The sequence below is a fragment of the Anoplophora glabripennis genome, unplaced genomic scaffold (genome assembly GCF_000390285.2).
Source record: "Anoplophora glabripennis isolate ALB-LARVAE unplaced genomic scaffold, Agla_2.0 scaffold1453, whole genome shotgun sequence".
Classification (NCBI taxonomy): Eukaryota; Metazoa; Arthropoda; class Insecta; order Coleoptera; family Cerambycidae; genus Anoplophora; species Anoplophora glabripennis.
Genome location: NW_019417569.1, coordinates 24,625 through 49,368, shown reverse-complemented (window position 1 = coordinate 49,368; position 24,744 = coordinate 24,625). Strand labels below are relative to the sequence as shown.

At 31.9% G+C, this 24,744-nt stretch overlaps 2 protein-coding genes across 3 annotated transcripts; one reads left to right on the top strand and one right to left on the bottom strand.

Moving 5' to 3' along the window:
• Positions 1–1,288: 1,288 nt before the first annotated feature.
• LOC108915556 (major facilitator superfamily domain-containing protein 12-like) lies at positions 1,289–14,804 on the bottom strand. The gene is made up of 9 exons (XM_018721622.2): positions 14,630–14,804; positions 13,348–13,431; positions 12,344–12,542; positions 6,477–6,600; positions 6,229–6,419; positions 2,745–2,937; positions 2,435–2,543; positions 2,230–2,380; positions 1,289–1,468 (listed from the first exon to the last, which is right to left on the bottom strand). The coding sequence occupies exons 1-9, from the start codon at positions 14,802–14,804 to the stop codon at positions 1,330–1,332; spliced, it is 1,365 nt and encodes a 454-aa protein (XP_018577138.1). The 3' UTR covers positions 1,289–1,329.
• A 2,426-nt stretch (positions 14,805–17,230) lies between these two features.
• Positions 17,231–24,313, top strand: LOC108915558 (aldehyde dehydrogenase, dimeric NADP-preferring-like). 2 transcript variants are annotated; one of them, XM_023456418.1, is made up of 3 exons: positions 17,231–17,486; positions 20,110–20,415; positions 24,208–24,313. In XM_023456418.1, the coding sequence occupies exons 2-3, from the start codon at positions 20,125–20,127 to the stop codon at positions 24,274–24,276; spliced, it is 360 nt and encodes a 119-aa protein (XP_023312186.1). In that variant the 5' UTR covers positions 17,231–17,486; positions 20,110–20,124; the 3' UTR covers positions 24,277–24,313. The 2 variants fall into 2 exon arrangements, with proteins under 2 accessions (XP_023312186.1, XP_023312185.1); XM_023456417.1 differs by lacking the exon at positions 17,231–17,486 and adding an exon at positions 18,785–18,921.
• The last annotated feature ends 431 nt before the right edge of the window (positions 24,314–24,744 follow it).

Genomic DNA, 24,744 nt, shown 5'->3' with positions numbered 1-24,744 from the left:
TCAAGAAAGACTGGAACAATGTGTGGAATATGACGGAAGGCAATTTGAACACAGAAGGCATTAATCTTTTTTCAAAATCGGTCCTTTTCAGGACCACAACTTTATTTAAAAGGAAAATCGCTTATAAATACGAAAACGTGCGACTTAAAATCACAGCACTAAATAAACTGACATTTCTTGTGAATATTTTAGAGAGGAGTTTGTCTTTTATTTCCATGGCCTACTACTTGCCTTCTTATCGAAAGCAACCGATGCATTTTTAAATGGGGATATATGAATTTTCCTGGTTTAGTATTTTTTTTTAATAATTTGAGTTAGGAAAAAGATATTAAGATGCGGTTTGCGCAGGCTTATTGGTTGGTCATTTGTCTATTTTCTAGTCTAAAAAAAGTCATATCATCGCATTTAAATTTTTTGAGAAAATCCAATATTTTGGTTATAATATCGAATAACGCCCTCTATCGGCGGCCGTGTAGGTCGCAACTGTCATGATTACGAGAAACCTAAAAGCCCAAGAAATGCTCTTTTCAATGATACCAAATTTATCCAAATCCATTAAGCCGTTTCGAAGTTACAGGCATTTATTTAAAACAACATTCAAATACCCCCCACCACTTTATTTCGAAAGATAGAGAAAAATTGTTTTTACAAAAAATGTTCGACTTTAAGTTAACATTAAAACGCAAATACTTTTTTGTTACATTCATTGGGGAAAATCGCGAGAAACGTAACTTTATGTAATTCAAGATGGTGGAAACGCCCACTGGCGGCCATCTTGGAAACTTGAAAATAATTTCCAGCATTTTCCCTTGCCCACTTTACCTATAAAATTTTTTACCGTAGCTCTCTACGATCACTAGTTTCTGAGATACAGCCGCTTACCTCGCTTATTTGCCCACCCTGTACATATTATTTAGCATCTATAGTGATAAATTCAGCTTGCCGAAACAAAAAGTCGCGAAATGGTCATTTCCCAGCTTATTTTCCTGACTTAAACACTAAAAATTATTAATTTTGACTCAGTGTGTTTTATAGACTATTGGCTTCAAAATGAGTAACACTACCAGAGTCTACATCTTCACACTCGAGTTTTTTTTTGTGTACAGATGTATCAAAGTGAAGTCAAAGTTCAACGGAAAAGTCTCGCCAATTTATTTAGTTGCCTTAATACATTATTTAGAAAAAAAAATACATTAATATAATTCAAAATCATTGTAAAATACTCACAAATTTCAAATATTCGAATAATATTAAGTTTACAGAATTTCGGTGAGCTTAAAAATACTTTTACACATAACTTATACATACAGAAAAAAATATTACAATTGATCAACTTCTTCGCATTATCTTCCTAATCTGGATCTCTAATAAAGCCAAAGAAGCTAGTCCTACCACCGACACCAGTCCACAAATGTACGACAGAACATTTTCGTAGAAATTTGGACACGCAGTTTTAGGAGTACACTGCCTAAAAATTAAAAATGAAACATTTTTTGTCTAACAAAATCAGTATAGTTTTGATGTTAGCAATTCTCCAATATCTAATCAAATTTGTTATATAGGGTGCATCTTAAGTCTATGTCATAAATGAAGAGGGTGATTCTTTGGGTTATTTTAGGCCCAAAAGGGCCCCAAAGTTACTGGTTTCCAAGATAGAGGGCGCTAAAGTTTTTGAAAAATATAACATTATTTCAATTTTATCTGAAATTATTTGACATAGATTGACGAAACTTGGGGAAATTGTGTAATTAATTAATAATAGTAATAATTCGGTATATTTCTATATAAATCTGCCAACCAGGCTCAGGGGAGCTTTGTCAGTAAATCTCTCAGAAAAACTACGCCACTGGATTTTCAAAATAATTAATGGGCGCATTTAATTTACTATCATGTTTTTAATAAAAAAAGGTCTCTTGCATTTTCTTCACACAATAAACCATTTTCGATTTATAATTTTCTTTGTTCAATGTTTGTTCAATGGATGTCAGCAAGTCAAACAAATGCCAGGAATTTTTGAAAATGTACGACAAATGCCAAGGAATCACCCCTTCATTTATAACATAGACTTAGGATACATCGTGTATATGTGTTAGTCATTTATTAATAATATAATACATATTTTTTTAATTTAAACTCTCTCGAAAGAACTAAAAACAAAATACATAACACCTTAGCGTACAATAATTCCGCAAATTATTATTAGATCTGTAATATCTGAATAGCACTTACAAATTTTGAACCAACAGTACCACCCCTCCTGAAATTAACTTGTCTGTAAACGTAACCATACTGTAAACACGACCCCCTCCATAGCCATTGGTTTTCACAAAGTTGGCTGTAAGACACAAGCTGGCCACCATAGTGGAAGATCCACAAATTCCTGAAAGAACGTATCACCAATGAGATGCAGTTGCTTACTTTACGAAATACCAACCTAATAAAACTGCGATAACATACAGTTCAGTATCAGAAGCTGTGGATACTCCTACGCCTATCCATATGGAGGCTGACAGTCCAAAAAGTGATCCACATAGGTAAGTAATCTATAGAAATGCAAATATCGAGTTTAATTGTTTAAATTATTTCTTGTACATTTCTTATTATTACTTTTGTATTTAAAACAAGCTCACTAAAAAACGTAATATTTAAAATACAGAAATGGATGATCCTTGCCAAAACAAGAAGAAGAATTTTGTTACATTGAAAGAATCTATTCTATTATAGCAATACTACCTTTAACCTACCTTGTCATTGCAAACTTCGTTCCTAAATTTTAAAACGATGGACGTAAGAAATGAGGCAATGTAACAAGTAAGAGGTATACTAGCTATAGTCTGTCTCATTCTTGCTTTGTCTTCAACTAACGACCCTCTTTCGTCTATATACAGGGGTATGTAAATAAGATTTAGGATAGTAAAAAGTCTTGACGCCATATACCTAAGGGACAGAAAGGTTACTGAACCAACTTGACCAAATTCACCTTCTCCCCGAGATTTAGATGCGCAGTGGAAGTCTGAGAAAAAGTTGTTTGAATTATTGGATTCAAATCAGTTGTGAATCGTAAAGTGTAAAGTGCACAAATTCGTGGAAAAGTATACAATATATTTAAATTTCAAATTGTAAATATATTACTTGTTAATTAATTTTAGAATCAAGTATTCTACCTCGAAATAGGTATAAACACGACCAAATATACTATTTAAATGTACAGGGTGGGCAAATAAGCGAGGTAAGCGGCTGCATCTCAGAAACTAGCGATCGTAGCGAGCTACGGTAAAATATTTTATAGGTAAAGTGGGCAAGGGAAAATGCTGGAAATTATTTTCAAGTTTCCAAGATGGCCGCCAGTGGGCGTTTCCACCATATTGAATTACATAAAGTTACGTTTCTCACGATTTTCCCCGATGAATGTAACAAAAAAGTATTTGCGTTTTAATGTTAACTTAAATTCGAACATTTTTTGTAAAAACAATTTTTCTCTATCTTTCGAAATAAAGTGGTGGGGGGTATTTGAATGTTGTTTGAAATAAATGTCTGTAACTTCGAAACGGCTTAATGGATTTGGATAAATTTGGTATCATTGAAAAGAGCATTTCTTGGGCTTTTAGGTTTCTCGTAATCATGACAGTTGCGACCTACACGGCCGCCGATAGAGGGCGTTATTCGATATTATAACCAAAATATTGGATTTTCTCAAAAAATTTAAATGCGATGATATGACTTTTTTTAGACTAGAAAATAGACAAATGACCAACCAATAAGCCTGCGCAAACCGCATCTTAATATCTTTTTCCTAACTCAAATTATTTAAAAAAATACTAAACCAGGAAAATTCATATATCCCCATTTAAAAATGCATCGGTTGCTTTCGATAAGAAGGCAAGTAGTAGGCCATGGACACGACAATCGCCTAACAAAAATATTGCCAAGTAACGTCAAACTTTTGTCACACGCAGCCTAATATTGTTGATTGCGTATAATTTGAGTACTTTTTAATCAAAATGCCTCTCACAAATAATGAAGCCGTTGACATGATTGCGATTTATTTCGAGTGTTTTCAAAATGCAGCTATAGCTGCAAGACAGTACGCGGCACGGTATCCAGATCGCCGTCATTACGGGAGAAGAATGTTTCCGCGCTTGGTACAGCGATTACGCGATACTGGAAGTTTTCGTCGTCCTAAACGTCGCAGGCGTCGCAATGGAAGGACCGAAGAAAACATTATCAATGTCTTGGCTTACATAGAATTTGATAGACATGTAGGAACTAGAACATTGTCTCTAGACTTGGGAATAGCACGAACAACTGTTAGAAATATTTTGAAAGATTATAGGTAAATAATTTTATCTTATTCCAAGTATCTTAGCACATACTCTCAAATACACAATTCAGTGTTATTCTGATTATATTATTTTTACGCATATGTTGTTTTTTACTTTTAGATTACATCCTTACCACATAGTTTTGCACCAGGCGCTAAATGAACAAGATTTCGATAATAGATTAAATTATTGTCAATGGATGCTAGGCATGCTTGAGGAAAACAGAAATTTCTTAACGGAAATTCTCTGGACCGACGAGGCTACCTTTAGTAGTGATGGTAGAGTAAACCGTCATAATATGCATTATTGGTCCGCTGAAAATCCGCATTGGTTAAGAGAAGTGCAGCACCAGGGACGCTGGAGCCTAAATGTGTGGTGCGGTATCATTGGGGACAGAATTATTGGACCTTATTTTTTTGATCAAGCTTTAACTGGTAACCGCTTCTTAGAGTTTTTGATCAACGACTTGCCAATTTTGTTGGAAGATGTGCCACTCGAAACTAGGAGAACTATGTTTCTGCAATTAGATGGTTGTCCGGCACATTATTCAATTAATGTCCGAAACCATATTAACGGGACCTTTCGAGAACGCTGGATAGGAAGGGGAAGCCTATTTCCTTGGCCGGCAAGATCTCCGGACTTGACATGTCTTGATTTTTACTTGTGGGGACGCTTAAAAGACATTGTTTTTCAAACTCCACCAACAACACGAATGGATATGGAAAACAGAATTCGAAACTCAATTCGTCAACTATCAGCGGTAGAAATCGAGGCTGCGGTTCTGTCGACTCAAGAAAGACTGGAACAATGTGTGGAATATGACGGAAGGCAATTTGAACACAGAAGGCATTAATCTTTTTTCAAAATCGGTCCTTTTCAGGACCACAACTTTATTTAAAAGGAAAATCGCTTATAAATACGAAAACGTGCGACTTAAAATCACAGCACTAAATAAACTGACATTTCTTGTGAATATTTTAGAGAGGAGTTTGTCTTTTATTTCCATGGCCTACTACTTGCCTTCTTATCGAAAGCAACCGATGCATTTTTAAATGGGGATATATGAATTTTCCTGGTTTAGTATTTTTTTTAATAATTTGAGTTAGGAAAAAGATATTAAGATGCGGTTTGCGCAGGCTTATTGGTTGGTCATTTGTCTATTTTCTAGTCTAAAAAAAGTCATATCATCGCATTTAAATTTTTTGAGAAAATCCAATATTTTGGTTATAATATCGAATAACGCCCTCTATCGGCGGCCGTGTAGGTCGCAACTGTCATGATTACGAGAAGCCTAAAATCCCAAGAAATGCTCTTTTCAATGATACCAAATTTATCCAAATCCATTAAGCCGTTTCGAAGTTACAGGCATTTATTTAAAACAACGTTCAAATACCCCCCATCTTGGAAACTTGAAAATAATTTCCAGCATTTTCCCTTGCCCACTTTACCTATAAAATTTTTTACCGTAGCTCTCTACGATAATTAGTTTCTGAGATACAGCCGCTTACCTCGCTTATTTGCCCACCCTGTACATATAACAGTAAACCTTCATTAAATGAAACCTTAATTAAATTTACTTTATTCATTTAAGCAATATTTTTGCACAGAAGGTAACTGCCCTACTATTAAGGTCTGCTGTCTTTGTCATTCCTACTACCGTCTCTCTTCTTGACCGGCGCATGTCGGGGACAATTTGAGTTTGGTTAATTCTAGATCTAAATATTTAGAACAATAGGTAGTAAACATGACTGCAGTGCAAGTTCACGTTAATGTCACAGCATTTTAAAAATTTGTAACAAAACATTTGTTTTACTATAAAAATTTTTGACTGTTCAACTAGCCGCTTTATATTAGTTTTGAGTTTGTCATACGACCTTCTGCCTATTTTCTTGATCAAAATACGTACATAAGGGAAACGCCATATATAAGGAGTGATTTTAAAAAATGCTTTTGCCTGTCGTGTGTATTTAAATTGTTAACATCATTAATGTCTGCCTCTCTTATAACTTCATATTCATTCTCCTGAGTCCCTAAAAGACCACAATAAAAGAACATCGATGCTAATAATCCCGTAAAAGTTATAATTAGTGCTACACCCTAAAAAAAAAATATTATATTTACTTTTTCATAATATTTGAACTGTGATTTTTTCACCTTGAATTTGTAAAAATCACTAGGTCCTATACCTTCAGATTCTTCGGCGTCGTCGCCGCCAGTTTTCAACATTATCAAAGTTATGAAATATACAGATATGTTACAACATACTGATGCTGTGTACCTACAAACGAAATTATCTAGAACCTACAATACCTAGAGATTTCAATACTAATTACTCCATTTGGTAATAACTAGAAATCAAAACACAACACGAAAGAGGATTTAATGTCGGATTTAAAGTGATTACGTTTTTTTCTGCACAAATATACTTTACAATCTTAAAGATAGCGTAAATCCAGAACTAACCCCATCAAATACAAGGTGTTCCATCTAAGAGGGATTTTTCTGTAACTCTGCAACTGTAAAATTTCTAAAAAAATGGTTTTGATAAAAGTTGCCTGGAATCATGTTGGCCATGTAAAGTAAATACTTTTAGCTTTCCACCCTGTAAAGCCAAAAATATTTTCCTTACATGACCCACATGACTCAGACTGTTACAGAGTTACAGAAGAACAGGTGGAACATCGTGTATAAAGCTCGGATCTGCCTAATAGTCCAAGCATTATAGAGAAATGCTTACAGAAATTATTACCTGGACAAAATAAATATGACCGTATAGAAAATTAAATTTTAAATTGAGTTTCTTGTTCTTTAAACTCGATCAAATATGGCGAAAAGAGTTAAAATAAATCGCAAAGTTGAAAAAAACAGTTTTTCTAAAATAACTAAAAAAATATAGCACGGATTGAAAAATTTTAAATGAGAAAGTTGTAGGTTTTAAAAAGATCTATCGACTGATTTTTTGAAAGTATCGATTGCTTTGTTACTTTTCGAGATATATCGAAAAAACCGTTAAAAATCTTCTCTTTTCTCTTCTTCTATAACTCGTTTACATTTACGTGCCCATATTTGCTATTTACTGCAAGCATAGCCCGCGGCAAGCCAAAAAAGTACATTTTTGAAAAATTTAAAAATATTAATTATTTTTCGAGATATATCGATTTTTTGAAAAAAAGGCGCTCTCGAAAATTGGCTAGATCTTCTCAGCGGATAGCCCTACAGTAACGATTTTCGGTTTATTTTCTTCGTAAAGAGTTATATTATCATGCTGTTAAAAAATGTTGACGATTTTATTAATTTTAAGGATCAAAAAATGACTTTGAATAAGTTGCACTTTTTTGGGTATGTTTTTTTCAAATTACTATTTCAATTTTTATTTTATGAAAATGACTTTTAAAGAAAGAAAACTAAACATTTACGGGTCTATTTTGCTTCTAAGGCGAAAATGCTATAATATTCGTGTTTAGCTACCCCAGATTAAGTACAAAAAAATAATAAAAATTGAAATAGTTATTTGAAAAAAACATACCCAAAAAAAGTGCAACTTTTTCAGTCATTTTTTGATCCTTAAAATTAATAAAATCGTCAACATTTTTTAACAGCATGATAATATAACTCTTTACGAAGAAAATAAACCGAAAATCGTTACTGTAGGGCTATCCGCTGAGAAGATCTAGCCAATTTTCGAGAGCGCCTTTTTTTCAAAAAATCGATATATCTCGAAAAATAATTAATATTTTTAAATTTTTCAAAAATGTACTTTTTTGGCTTGCCGCGGGCTATGCTTGCAGTAAATAGCAAATATGGGCACGTAAATGTAAACGAGTTATAGAAGAAGAGAAAAGAGAAGATTTTTAACGGTTTTTTCGATATATCTCGAAAAGTAACAAAGCAATCGATACTTTCAAAAAATCAGTCGATAGATCTTTTTAAAACCTACAACTTTCTCATTTAAAATTTTTCAATCCGTGCTATATTTTTTTAGTTATTTTAGAAAAACCGTTTTTTTCAACTTTGCGATTTTTTTTAACCATGTTCGCCATATTGGATCGAGTTTAAAGAACAAGAAACTCAATTTAAAATTTAATTTTCTATACGGTCATATTTTTTTTGTCCAGGTAATAATTTCTGCAAATTTAACATTAATCCGTGACAGAATGCTTGGACTATAATGATGACCAAATTGTCTACACTGGGTTCGTATTATTGAATATATGAATTAGCTTAAACACAAAATTGTAACATATTGATGAAAAGCTATATGTGCTGTTTTTTTGTCAGACTTTAAGCTTTTAATAAAAAAATATTTGTAAGATTTCAAAAAAATGTTACTTGAAAAATTTATCTATTTTGTTGAGTTCTACATACTATTAAAAAGAAAAACAGAATATACAGGGTGTCCCGGAAATGGTGGGCAATCTCTCGGATATGGATAGATAATGAGAAAATAATGTCACAAGTTCATATAAAATTTTTTCCTCCGGGCTCACCCTGTAGAGTTATTAGCTCTTGAAGTTGAGAATTAAAAATGTTTTTTTTGCTGTAACTTTTGTATTTTTCAATAAATTTTGAAAATTTTTTGGCTGGATCTATAATTTTTGAAGCTGCTTTGGATGATAATATGAAATCCTCGATAATAATTATGGGGGCCCGGGGGCAAAGCACCCCCCACCAAAATTTCTAGAAAAAAAATTTTTGTTCCACTATACCCCAAATTTTCCATCATTTTATAAAAATTTATGGTATTTTACGTAAAAAAGGTATACTTGTTGAATATCCATAAAATAGATATTTTTTGAGATAAACCCGTTTAAAGAGGAAGGTACCATTTAATTTGAGACATTTTATTTAACAGAAACACAGGTTTAATCGTAGTTGGCTTTTACATATCAGAATAAAGGACAAATAATTTGCAATAGCAGTGTTCCAAATTATGAGAATTTGGACTTAACTAAACTAACTAAACGAAAAGTGCATGACAATCAAAATTTTGTAACTAATATAATTCATAATAAATTCTCAATATTAGTTCCACCTTCTCTTATACAAATACGAGCTCGTTTAACAGAAGACTGTTGCACTCTCCATAACATTTCAGGATTTTGTCGTATTTCATTTGCACAATAAAAAATCCTTTCTTCTAATTCTTCTCTAGTGGTTACAGGTGTGGAATAAACAAGATTTTTCAAGTGCCCCCAAAAGAAAAAGTCAAGTGGGTTCATATCTGGAGTTCGGGCAGGCCAATGAATAGGTCCACCGCGACCTATCCAGCGATTAGGATATACCTCGTTTAAATGGTCCCTTACTGCAGCACTAAAGTGAGGCGGCGCCCCATCGTGCATGAATATCAGTGCATTTCTGGTTTCAAGATCAACATCTTCTAACAGTTGTGGTAATTGATGCACAAGGAAATCTAGGTAACGTTGACCATTCAGTCTAGGGGGTAACACAAATGGACCCAATAAGTAAGGACCAATAATTCCACTCCAAACATTAACATAAAATTGTCTTTGGTGCCTAGTTTCAATAATAGCGTGTGGGTTCTCATCAGACCAATAATGTAAATTATGGGAGTTAATAACTCCATTCCTCCCAAAACTTGCTTCGTCAGTATACAGAATTAATCTCGTAAACATAGGATTTTGCTCATGTCTCTGAAGAAACCATTGAGAAAACTGTACTCTTGCACGAAAATCATCAGGATTAAGAGCATGCACTTTTTAGATACGGTAAGGATGAAGCTGTTCTCTAAGGATTCTTGCAACAGTGGTCTTTGGAACATTGGTAAAATAAGATAATGACCTAACGCTAACTGTTGGATGAGCAGCAACTTCGTTCAGTATATTTTCCTCTACTTCAACTGTACGTGCTGTTCGCGGGGCACCCCTGTTTGCAGTAACAGGAGCAAACTGATCTAAAGACATTAAAATTTATTTAAAATCCATTTTGTTTAATAATAGTAATCGTATTTTACCAGTTTCTCTTAATCTTTGATCAATACGTTCGAAAGTTTTGCGATCCGGAATTCTTCTATTAGGAAAAGAATGCTGATAAAATCTTTTTGCTGCCGAAGCATTACAAAGAGCCCAGGCCCGCTCGTACATTAAATGCATATCAGCATATTCTTCATTGGAATACTCCATATTTTATAACAAATTATGAGTTATGAGATGAATCTTAGATTTAAAACTACGTATTTGACAAGTTTGACAATTTAATTGCCTTTGGCATACTCTGACATGTCAAAGCCAACCACGATTAAATCTGTGTTTCAATAAATAAAATGTCTCAAATTAAATGGTACCTTCCTCTTTAAACGGGTTTATCTCAAAAAATATCTATTTTATGGATATTCAACAAGTATACCTTTTTTACGTAAAATACCAAAATTTTTTTTAAAATGATGGAAAGTTTGGGGTATAGTGGAACAAATTTTTTTTTTTTCTAGAAATTTTGGTGGTGGGTGCTTTGCCCCCGGGCTCCCATAATTATTATCGAGGATTTCATATTATCATCCAAAGCAGCTTTAAAAATTATAGATCCAGCCAAAAAATTTTCAAAATTTATTGAAAATTACAAAAGTTACAGCAAAAAAACCATTTTTAATTCTCAACTTCAAGAGCTAATAACTCTACAGGGTGAGCCCGGAGGAAAAAATTTTATATGAACTTGTGACATTATTTTCTCATTATCTATCCATATCCGAGAGATTGCCCACCATTTCCGGGACACCCTGTATACTCAAAAATTATACGTCATACAAAGAAAAAAATATAAATAGGAAGAAAAAAAAAACAAATGTTAACATAAATTAAGCATACAATTTTATATAATGCAATTAATTTCCATTCTTGCTTTTCATAACAAATATAACTTTACATAGTTTGTTAAATTATTGTAAGTTCACAGAATTTCATGGTAAAGAGTTCAGTGCACTAATAAAGGGTGTCCCATGGAAGCGGCATGCGATAGATGAACGAGTGAAGGTTCTGAAAATTCATTACAAGTACGGAGTGTGTAGCTGAGATTGTGCGCAAATTACGTGGGATTTTCGTTAGAAGGAACGTTCCGAATGAAACAACTGTGAGAAAATTAGTTGCTAAATTTGAACAACCAGATTTGGTTGCAGACAATAAAAAACAGGCCCCGTACTGGCCGTTCAGCAGAACATATTACTATGGTGAGTAATAAAGTGGCGAAAATGCGGTCACTGCAATTAAACATTTCAAAAAGCATAATGCAGCTCATTTTAGCAAAAGATCTGCCACTGCATCTATTCAATATTAAGCTAACCCAGGAATTGGGACCAGACGACCATTTAATGCGCTGTCAATTCGTTGATTGCATGGTGGAAAATCATCAAGTTGACGGATATTTTGCTAATAAAATCATGTCATGACTGTCAATGGAGAACGATACCCAGAAATGATATTGAACTTTTTGTGGCCTCATTTGGATGGCATGTGAGCCCAGTAGAATAGTGGCACCTGCCTTACGGCACGTGAAACTATACATTTGTTACGACAGAAATTTAATGGACGTAACTTGGCCACCAAGACCGTGCGATCTTACGCCATGTGACTTTTCCTAGAGAGATTCGTATAGTCCAAAGTTTATTCTACTTAAATGAATACCATTATTGAATTAAAGGCAGAAAGTCAGAGAGTTATCAACGAAATTCAGTCGCAGGTCTACCATTTAAAAACATGTAAATGCTTTGTCAACTTTTTAATTAATAAAATATTTTTTCCTCATCTGAAGTCTTGCTTTTCTTTTGGGAAAACATTTACTAAGTTAAATAAAACATCGCTTTCCACAAGTACTATTTATATTAGGAATTTTTAACCTATTATTTCAACTTTTTTTGTTCTTTTGAAATTATTATTAGATACAACTGAAAGACCATTTATGTAAGTATTAGATACATTCAGCAATAAATAACAATATAGGACGTTATGATTGTTTGCATCTATAACAGTATCATATCGTCTACAAATTAATTTATGTAATTAATTCAATGTTACCTTATTGCAGTGAGTTCAGAACTATGGTTGTGGTTTCTGGATATTTCCGGAATAAGAGACAGATGTGAGATTTGAACTATAGCCCAACCAGTTTGGAACAGAGTTATAGTTACCACATAATATACAATTACTTCTGTGGTGATTGTTGAAGGCTTTAAAGAGAATATTAAAGGAAACCCCACGGAGACAGCTATGGTACCTAAAAATAACTGTTAAAATGTATCAGATATGGATGGTTAAATATTTATTCGCCTTCGTTTTTGAGATACGCATGAGATACCACCTACAGTGGTCACTATTACTTAATATTGATGAAAACAATAAATTCAAAATTTTAGCTGTTGACTAGATATTTCGGGTGTAATTCAATGCTGGTCGGAGTTTTTTCATCATAATTGGTCAAATAAGACGTTGGAGATTAAAAACATGTTATATTCCTTCTAAAATTTGAAAATATTCAAACAATATTTTGTGTGCATAATACGTGAATGACGTGGCACATAACGTGAAAGAAGTTTTTTTGAGGAGTTGTTCCCTGTAATATATACTTTTCGGTACGTCTTCTCACATAGGTATCCGCTTACTCTTTAGATTCCTATATTTTGACAAATCTGAAATTATTCTTTCTTTTGAAATTTTTAACAAACGTATCTCAAAAGCGACGGCTTCAAATACAAATGCTTGATTCTCCCGTAATGTTACACTCTGACATCTATTTTTTTTCTTGTTATTTCAAGATATTACTATATTGTTTGAAGTTACTTATTTGTAGCACAGTTTTCGTTTTTTTTTTCTTTATTTATTTATTATTTTGTCACCTGTGAAAAAAATTATACAGAAAACCTTTACACCGAATCTTCTATAAAAACAAACCTTGACCAATCATTTTCACAGATAGCAAAGTGCTAAATAAGAAAAAAACAAAATTAGTTGAATATTTTCTTCATTAATGATGGGTACACAATTGCGATTTTGTAGAAAAGTGTGATTTACAATGTAAATACCTCCCAAATGCCATAGACGACGATGTCCTGTATAATCAATTGCCCATCCTACTACCGGTGTTGCTAAAGAATCCACCACTTGCCCTGTACAAAAAAATGAAGTTACGATTACGAAATTTATTGTAGAAAGAAACTCTAATCTACAATATTGCAAATGTTTTATTTTTATGACAACATGTGACTACTTTATTGCTAGGTGGTAGTTTATAAATATAATCGGTCACTTATACTAACTTTTCAATGTTAATGAGACTAAAAACGTATAAAACGTGCAAATGTGATAAAACTTTAGAAGTGACCATTTAAATAATAACGAAGCTACCTTTGACCTTCAGAAACGCGAAAACACAAGAATACATTGTACCGTCACCAAAAACTAAAATAAATAACTTTATGAGGTTATACAGTTACACCACACAAAGGCACTAAACGAAAACTAAAATAAAGATGTAACAGATGAAACAGTGACTATGTATTTGGTCATTCCCATTTCTCCAAATTAACGTGGCAGTTTGTTTGTAACGCGTTTACCATCTTGTCATATCATACCACGTGCGAAAACAATTGGCAGACAGATCAGCGGAGGCTGACCTTCGATACCTCCCTTTGTAAGCGTTCCGAACAGGGTCGGATTCTGGTTAATTTTATACTGTTCACAGTTTAATTTTGTTGCAATTTTATTTATTTTGGATTAATAAGAAAAAAGAGTAACATACCGTATTTCTCTGGCTACTGTACATAGTGACAGTAGTATAGTTCAGCTAAACTAGGTCAATGTCAGAGGTCGTTGACACTGAGATTCACAAACTAAATGCAGACGCTGCGTAAAAAAATAGTAACACACGTTTGTAAAAACTTGAAACGTTTTTAAAAAATATTTCATATTAATCAGATTGGTATATTTGGTAGTTTTTTAAAACAACAATAATTATTTTAAAATATAAATTAGTTTTATTTTCAAATACCTACGTAATATATGACGTGAAATTTTTAAATTTCCTAAAAAAATATTTTTTTAATGTTTCGCGATTCGTTCACATTGACACCAAAAAATTATGGTGACTTTAAAATAACACGTCGTTGTCTCAGAAAAGCAGTCTGTTTTTACTAAATTGTATTTCATTACAATTAATAACTATCCATGTACCAATATTAGTTAATATTTTATAAATTACATAAATTTTTGTATTTTTGAAATGAATTTCAGATTCGTTATCAGGAGATCACGTACTATTACCCCTAGAAAAATAACGCCCGCATGACATTTACTTATAACACTTACCAATCATTAACAATATTCCAGCCGTACTAGACTCCATAGTTAAAACCACTTGCAGGTAAAATAGGGTGTATGAAAACCACATAGCCGCACAAAGGTCATTAAATATGTGACCCAGTCCGAAACTAACTTTTTCCACAAGTAAACAAGATGTTCTTGTCGCTACCTCGGGTTCCATTTTCACAAATAAATTGGAAAATTAATAATTTAGCTGATACAGAAGTTACTCTGTTTATTTTAATACATCTAACAAGTAAGGTATCTAGAATAGATGTGGTTCAACTTGGTCAGACAGGAATTGTGTAGTAAAGTAGTATTTTTTCTACGGTTTCATCGAATTACAAGATGAAATCTAACACCAATATCGACTTGCAGACAACACGAACTCATAAAAATGGTTTTTTGAACGAAACTGTGGATTTAACATAATATATTGTAAATACAAAACGGCCTTAACTTTTCCAGAACAAAAAACGAATTCAATTTTCATCAAAGGTAATTTTGTAATTTTGAACTTGTCTTGAAAGAAGAAAACTTAGCAAATAGGCCAAGCAAATAAAATTTTTACTCGAAAAAATTCCTATCCGCGATATTATTGTACAATTGTCTAAAGGAACATAATATAAGACATCTCGTGAGTCAAAAAAAATCATTAGCTAACTTTTCTATTTAAACAAATAAGTGAGGAAAATAGTTTTTTCACTTTGCAGGGAAAACCAACAATTTTGTGATTGTGAATTTTTACTTTAATTTTACATTTAAATCGTAATTAAATAGCTAACAAAATATTGAAAAAATAAGTTTACTTTGGCTTAATATGTAAAAAAATAACTTTTTAAATTAACGATAGCTTCATTTATTTATTTAATAATAGTAAAATAATTCCGATATTAAAATTTTAATTAATATTTCGTTTAACAATAATTTTTGGTGACATTTTTGTAAATTAAAAAAAAATAAGTATAAAATATGCGTTTTTTCTGGGGTTCAGGGCTATTCTATGAATTCGTAAATATGCCCATTGTTATTTTTTCGTCGAGCTACCCCAGTTTTAAAAAAAAAGAAGTTCCTACGATGAATAGAAGCCGAGATATTGCAAAATTTTACAGCGCGCATCAATTTGAACTTTGGATTTCACTTTCACAAATAAAGGTTCGTTTAAAGATCATAATAATAATGATAATAAAGAGAAATAACAAAAAATAAGAAAAAAATAATAAAAAGTTGAAAAAATAAGAAAAAAAAAAGGTTAACCCTGATGAATCTGTTTTGGCTTCTTGATGTATCTAAATTTTTCATAGCAAATGTTCGAATTGAAGACCATCTACAGTTTGACAGTGAGCAATCCGTTGATAAAAATTAAACACAGCATTTCTAATAATTTATCAAAGCAGCTTCACGAAGAATACGGTTACACAATTCATTTAAATTATTTGGCTTTCTCATGAAAATTCGACCTTGAAATGACCTTTAAGGATATCCAACAACAAATTTTTAATTCCATATTCTGACATTCTATCGATTTGTATAATAAAAAAGGGGTTTATGCTTGAAATTTTTAAGTTGATGTTGATTTGACCTTAAAAATTGAAGTCAAGGTCAGCTAAATTGGTTTTATAAAATCCTACAACTTTTTTCTTAAACATTTTTTGATACCCCTTTAAGTAACATATTTTTCTATTGAATATTTTTACCTAAATTTTGTTACCGCGGGTTTTTGGGGTCGCTGATTACGAATCTGATATCCGAATCCGAAAATTCCTGAATAAAAGATGGCGGATTCAACATGGCCGATGTAAAAAATCGGAAAGGCATTCAAAATTTGAAAATTATATGCCGGAAACTTGTTACTCGGTGATTTTCAAAGTCGCCAATCACGAATATAAGGCTTTAATTAGGAAATTCTTTTATGTTCCTATCGTATCAAGAGCTGTAAATTGCAGGAAACTTTTTCTTTATTCTGCTATAAGGCACTTATATTATTACCTATATACAAAAAGATTTAAAAAGATATTTGCATCTTCATATGCTCAATTTTTTCCAATAAGTATGTTATTTCTTACAACGCCCTGGTTGAACGCTAAAATTTTAATTTCGATGAAAAAATTCCTTCAATTGAAACTTGCCCTATGCCCCTATGATAAAAATTTAAAATAAGAAAATCTCTTTAATAAACACTCATTTATTGATTGGAATTGGTTGACTTTGGCACAATTAATTGCATTTTTACTTAATTAATATAAAAAAATTTCTTTTACCCGTACCTAAAAAACAAACGACGATGGTTTATAGGAAAAACTCAATGCCAGTCCAACGTTCAACAAATTTTTGCATGCACTCGACGTACGCAGTTTTTAATTCAAAACCAACGGATTTGAATTGCATTCAAGTTTTAATTATGTGCAACATTGTCCTTCGTTAAAGGAAAGCAACATTTACGGAACGTCCCAAACTTACGAGGTAAACCAGATTCAAAACCGTGCATTACTAAACCGCAGTTTACGTTTGGGTATTCGTATGTTCGGTAATAGTTTTTAAAAATAATAATGTAACTAAATAAAACCTTTGTGCCAGAAGAATCATTAGAGCTTTCAGTTTTTAGGCTAATTACAATTCATATACTAAAGATTTAAATATATTTTTATGATCCTTACAATTTTGTATGTTTTGGACACCGTCTATACAACTAACGCACCAATTTTATAAAAAATTAATAACTTTTAAACGACCTTTAATCAAAGTTCGTAACTCTTGTTATTAAAGTTCAAATGTTAAGAAGATGATGTGCATCGATTTAAGTGAATAACTTGTTTTAGTGTCTCATAGAGGGAATTTACATTTACAGGGGAAAAATAAACAGGTAAAATACATTTCCGTGAAATCAAGCAGAGAGTGTAATTGGAATTTCCAATATTCCTCAAACAACTACTGATTCGGAAACTGTCATCAAAAGTCAACATTTTCGTTAAATATTCAGTTGACCTTTATGTTCTAGATCGCCAAAGTCTTTTTCGTTCTAGAACATAAAACAAATGTCAAACTAATCCGCTACCGTACTAGAACGCCACCCCCCCCCATGTCATTTAATAGTGGTAATATCGGCCCCTGCATCGGCTAACAGAGTGGCGGAAGAACGTCTAAAGCAGTGTCTTGTATAAGTTTTTGGATGAGGCAAATTGAGATAAGTTGCTATTTCTTTTGGCACAATCATTATTTTGTTGACGACAACCACTTTGGTAACACATTTTTCCCAGACATACTTCATAAAAAATAGTCGACTTAAACTGCCAGACATAAAGCACAGTAGCAGACTCGAAATCACAAAACATCTCGGAGTATGAGTTTTGGAATTAGGAATTCTTATAAGGTCTGTTCCAACAAGAGTAAGGGATTGGTTCCGAACCGTTCGAAATGTTTGGCCAGCTAAGTTCTAAATGTGTCTTCAGTGAATATATCGCAAGAATTAATTCGATAGACATTTCTGACGGTTCGGAACCAATCCCTGACTCTTGTTGGAACAGACCTATAATAATAATTTAATCTTTGTCTCCTATATCATCGGTCGTTATCTTTAGTAGCTCAGCTCTTTCCAAAGCTGCACAAACACCAATTATTAAAATGACCTCAAAAGTTGTCCAAAATGTTTATTGTTTATTATGTTGCTATCATTGTGACAGTCACTGCGATTAAACCGTCTTGATTCTAACACCGTTCAAACGATTTCAAATATAAATTAAATTGTCGTAGGTATATAGCAGAATTGTCTTATTTTATTGCAGTTTTCGAAAAAATATTGTTTGCATCTCGAACGCAAAATGCTTTTGCGTTCTCGAGTGGATATTTTGCATGGCTAAGCTCGGCAAAATAACTTCCACCCTTGCATGAACGCAGAAGTACCATTTCGTGTTCTAGATACAAAAATTACTATTTTCAAAGGAAATTGGCCATACAGTAAAGAAGGTATTTTGCAATAAATTTTTGGCTATTTCCCAGTATGGAAATATATAAATCTAAAGCACGTTATTGTACAGTTACATTTAAAAACATGACCACTAAGTAAAATGGCTATTAGAAATATTCTAATGTTAGAGAGAGATAACAGAACAGTATTTATAAGCAATTTAATAAACTTTGACCTTATCTATAAATTTACTTATCATTCAATTGAACATTGTTCATTTGTAAATGGAGTATCCTATCCGCAGTGTATAAGTAGAATCCAGGTGTATAATACTTAGCGCATATCTCCAGCTGGTGTAAATGTAAAATAAAAAATTGTAATAAAAATTGTGCAAGTAAGTAAACGCTCATGATATTGTCCTTAATTATTTATTTGTGGCATTTTCAGTTACTCTTTTTATTTGATTGGGTATTTTTGCCTCAATGAAATAAATGGTTTTAATAAATAAATTCAGTGACAGTGTTGATTTTATACATTTCTTTTTGACTAACCAGAAATATCATACTGAAAAAGTAGTTCGACAGAATAATCGCTACAGATTACGTCTATTTTCATTACAAAAACTTTCGTTCTCAAAATTGACCTAAAAGGCAACTTTGAGAGTTTTCTTTTTTTATTCATTTATCTTTCATGGATATATAAAATGTCATATACAGGGTGTATCACGAAGAAGGCCCAGTAGGATTATCTCAAAAAGAAGTCAGAATTGAAATCTGAAAATTTGTATACAGGAGTTTATCAAATAGATCTATTGATTGAAAATAGTGTCAGCTTCCTCGCACTTCCGGTTATACCGGAAGTCATCATCAGCTTTGTTATTTCAAATTAACACTATGTATATTTATTTATTTTTTAATTCTACGGCAAATTCTAGGCTATTTTCATAAAGGTACTATGGGCTAAATTTTATACTTTCAGTGGTACCGTATCAAATAAAAACAATAAATAAACACTTATCTAGGTATTTATTAAAGTCCATTTCACTTACCACTTGCTGGATATTAAATGATATATTTTCAATAAAAAAAAAAACAATTCCCATAGTTACTAGATTTTATAAAAGATATATCCGAAATTAATAGAAAATGTATACTCTAATTTTGTCATACACTTTGTCGAATACACTAGGTGGGAACAGGGAAAATGAGACATTATTTAAATGTCAATTATGTATGACATACTGATTTATTAAAAATGTATACGATTTGTGTACCATAAATATTTACAAAAAAATAATTATTGTAAGCTTGACTCAGCATATATACTTACATAATTTTGTTCCATTTAGTATATATTACATAAATAACAAACAACTCAGCTATCTCCATTATATATTTCTAGAAAAATTAGAAAGAAAATACATAAACAGCAAAAAATATCGAATTTTACAACACAAAATGTCGTTCTCAAAATACGGTGACTGCTCAACGGTAATAATGTTTAAAATGTATTGTTATATTGATAAAAAACATTCACATATCAGACAATAAGTATTAAATATAAAGAAACTTTGTAATTTCAGGAAGCAGTTCCAAAAATGTCGACAGCAGAAGATGTGGTTGCTACAGCGAGAGACAGCTTCAACAGGGGCGTCACTAAAAGTTTGGAATTTCGACTGAAACAGTTGGAAGCCTTGTTAAGGTTGATCGAGGAAAACTTTAAAAACATCGAGGACGCTATTATGAAAGATTTCAGGAAACCCAAATTCGAAGTCACCCTGTATGAAACAGAGTTCTTAAAAAATGAAATAAAACACACGATAAAGAATCTCAAAGGGTGGATGAAACCGACAAAAGTTGACAAGTCTTTACCATTTCTCATGGATGAGGTATGTTCAATTTTTTCTCAGCTTTTGAAAGTTTGAAAGATTACGTATAAAATTAAGATTAACGACAGAAAATTGTTGGAGATCGATATGGGTAATTTGAGCAATTCTTCGGAAAGTTTATGGTAATTTATGTTATTTAAAATCTATTAATGGAAAAATTATTCTTTATAGGTAATTATTATAATATTTTATTTCTCATTAAAACTAGTTATGTCAAAAATGACCATTAAAATTATTTTAATAATTAGCTATTAGATAAGGATTAAATAGCCTTGAAATTTAATTCTATCAAAATATTATGTACTGTACGAATACTTTTTTAATGCCTACTGAATATAGTCAAACTGGAAATGTTAAGAAACAAAAATATTTGAAAAAAATATTATATTTATAAACCTAACCCGTAACTTTATAAACCTAACCCGTAACTTTAAGTGGGGGTTAGTTTTTTAAGGGTAATAGTACGTGTTTTCCAGAATATTAATTTGATTTTTTAACCAAACATGCCCGAATCATACCTAATTTATTTTTTTTACTACTAACTTGAGAAATCGCCATTATTTACTTCATTTCTCTAATGAAAAGAAATGTTTCTCTCCATAGGTAAATAATGATAATAATAAAAATTGTTTAATAACACGAAAATTATGGACACTGAAACTTTAGTTAATATTTAATATGTATTCACATATTCTATTTATAATTTCATTATCTGGTTTTTAATTTTCTTCCTTTTTTATCCAATCGTAAATATTTAAAATGACGCTGACATTGAACATGTAAATCTTTATTTTTAAATTATAAATCTGTTTTATCAACATGTTCTACTAATTCAATATTGTCTGACAGTATTTCGTTTTGATCCGCTTCAAAAGGTCTTCAAGATGTCATGTTGTAATAAAATTAGTAAACAAAATATCCCTCTTATTTTTCCCTTTCGCAATTGTAATATGAATGATTAATAGAAGGTGCCTATAATACATTAAAATTACCTGGTTCACACCAAATTCCGCATTGCTGCATTGCACTGCTAGGAAATTTGTCAACCGAAATTTATAGCTGGTCGTCCAGTCCGGTTGTATTTGTTTGCCGTTTGCCCGCTCGCGTATTCTTCAACAGGGCGACCAGACCTGTAGTTATAGGGCTAAATAAAAATATGGGGAAAAGTTTTTCAAATATTTCAATGCCGAGTTGTTGCGTTGTGACCGAATCTGGTACATACCGCCAAGCTCTTTGGTCTTCAATTAAATTCGGAAAGATGGGATGATGGAAATTATAAAAAAATATTTGAAATTATAGTTAATTGTACAGTTATAGCAAATCATGTGTATTCCTTCATTTCCTGTATTCATAGAATGAACATTATTATTTGAATATGAATATTTTTCGTACTTTGTGAACATTCATTAGCTTTGTTCCTAGTAGATGCCAAAAAAAAAAATTTCAACAGTCAGACGTATATATGCATATAAAATTCATTGTTTTGAATCAAATGCGATTGCGTCGGACTGTTGGAAACTAATTTTATTCTAATGCACTTGGAACAAAACTATTGACACTTGGCACAATCATCAGTAGCCTGGAAGTTTTCCTAACCTAACCTTACAACCCCCCCTCCCTTCCCCGTTTTAAGCTTACTAAGTGTTCTCCATTTTCTGCCGTTGGGGAATGATCAGCATAACAGTCAGGATTTTCTAATTTCAGATATTGAGCCATTCCGGTACTTTACTAATAGTATTGCGCCCAATATTTTCTTTAATATGTTTACCTCTACGGTACAATAAAAAGTTTTGTAATGTTAGTTGACCTGTTAGCTAGGTATGTTTTAACAACATTAATTCATTGTGGGTCAACAATAACAAACTTCCTAGATGTTTCATTCCTTGAATTAGGAATATTAGGTACAATAATATCATCTCTCATGTCTAAATCAGCAATAACCATATCTACTGCACAGTTCATCTGTTCTGCAAGCACATGCACCCCAATTACCACAATAGTCTAGAATACTTATAGTTCTTGTAAAAAGATAAACACAAATTAATAATGAAATGTACCTTTTTTTAATAGATACACATCATCAAGAGCTTCAAATATAAATTTGTCAATTTCTTCTTTTGCAAATACACGTGATTTTTTTGTGTTTATAACCATTATTTTTCTGTTGGTTTTCTGAGTTTAAAAAATTTTGAAATGTCAATATTTTCTTTTATTGCAAGGGTGGCTTTATAACATGGAATAATTTTCCCACAAAAGTTTTTTCTTTGAAATATGCCAATGAAACATTTTCTGTTATTTTAACAGCTTTCTTTTCCACACCATATTTTAATTGAGTATATCCATTCTTGTACAATCTCTTCAATTTTTCTGACAATCACTACTTACACTAACTGCTGCATCTCTAAGTTCAGGGGGGATACACATTTTCATCTCTAAATCACTATTGATATTTCGGAATATTTGAAAAAAAAGTAAAACATTACTAGGTAATATCGAAATTTAATCAAATCAAATATGGCAATATATCAACGTCAGTAGTAAAAAATTCTATATATACTTCGATTGAGAAGATAGACCTCGCACATTATACAGAGTGTCCCACTAAGAGCGGCTAGGTACGATATAAGGTAAAGTATAGTTTTAGAACTTCGGGAAAAAAATTTTGATCAATAAATCCACCAAGAGAAATCGCTGAAAATAGTTTTCAAGTTCGTAACTCGGCCGCTAGGGGGCGCAATCTTTATAGAATTTTTCTCAGAAATGTTTCCTATTCAGGTATATTATATGGTACAAATAAGGATAGTGGGATTCATTGCGCATAACTTTTGTTATTGACATTTTGTTCTATCTCCCTACAGAAAGGACGGGGGAAGCCCCTAATGTCTCATCAGAAAAATGCATTTTTTAAAGGAGGCTCATCAAAAGCCCATAGTGTTATGCCTCGTTGGAAAGGTTCTTTTCATGCTGTATCTCGTGGTGAATGCGTAATGTCATTGACCTCAATATGTAAACCTGTAGACGGCGTTATTTCAAAATAATGCCGTTTTATGGATTTTTCTCAAAAATTTTAAAAGCAATGCTATAGTTTTCTTTACATAAATGAATTTAGCACAAAAAATGGATGATTATAGAATAAGTTTGAAATTTTTATCGAAAGTGTTGTTTATTTATTGCCGCTATTTATCCAAGTTTAGGTTGTTTTCTTAAAAATGTGAAATAGCAGGATAAAACTTTTTATACTCATAGGTTAGTTTAAAGAGCATAAAAATAGTATATTTTTTTGTTATCAAGTTATTCGCAAATTAGTGAGCAAAAAATAAATAATTATAATTAATTGAGGAACACGATCGCTAACGAGACATTTAATTACCGAAACAAAATGCGTTTATAAAACAACCTACCTACGCAACGAAGGTTAAATTTCTGTNGAAATTTAATCAAATCAAATATGGCAATATATCAACGTCAGTAGTAAAAAATTCTATATATACTTCGATTGAGAAGATAGACCTCGCACATTATACAGAGTGTCCCACTAAGATCGACTAGGTACGATATAAGGTAAAGTATAGTTTTAGAACTTCGGGAAAAAAATTTTGATTAATAAATCCACCAAGAGAAATTGCTGAAAATAGTTTTCAAATTCGTAACTCGGCCGCTAGGGGGCGCAATCTACATAGAATTTTTCTCAGGAATGTTTCCTATTCAGTTATATTAAATAGTACAAATATGGGTAGTCGGATTCATTACGCATAACTTTTGTTATTGACATTTTGTTCTATCTCTCTACAGAAAGGACGGGGGAAGCCTCTCATCAGAAAAATGCATTTTTTAAAGGATTGGCTCATCAAAAGCCCATAGTGTTATACCTCGTTGGAAAGGTTCTTTTCATGCTGTGTCTCGTGGTGAATGCAGAATGTCATTTACCTCAATATGGAAACCTGTAGACGGCGTTATTTCAAAAGAATGCCGTTTTATGGATTTTTCTCAAAAAATTTAAAAGCAATATTATACACAAAAATGGATGAATATAGAATAAGTTTGAAATTTTTATCGAAAGTGTTTATTTATTGGCGCTATTTATCCAAGTTTAGGCTGTTTTCTTAAAAACGTGAAATAGCAGGATAAAGCTTTTTATACTCGTAGGTTAGTTTGAAGAGCATAAAAATAGTATCTTTTTTTGTTATCAAGTTATTAGCAAATTAGTGAGCAAAAAATAAATAATTATAATGAATTGAGGAACACGATCGCTAACGAGACATTTAATTACCGAAACAAAATGCGTTTATAAAACAACCTACCTACGCAACGAAGGTTAAATTTCTGTAT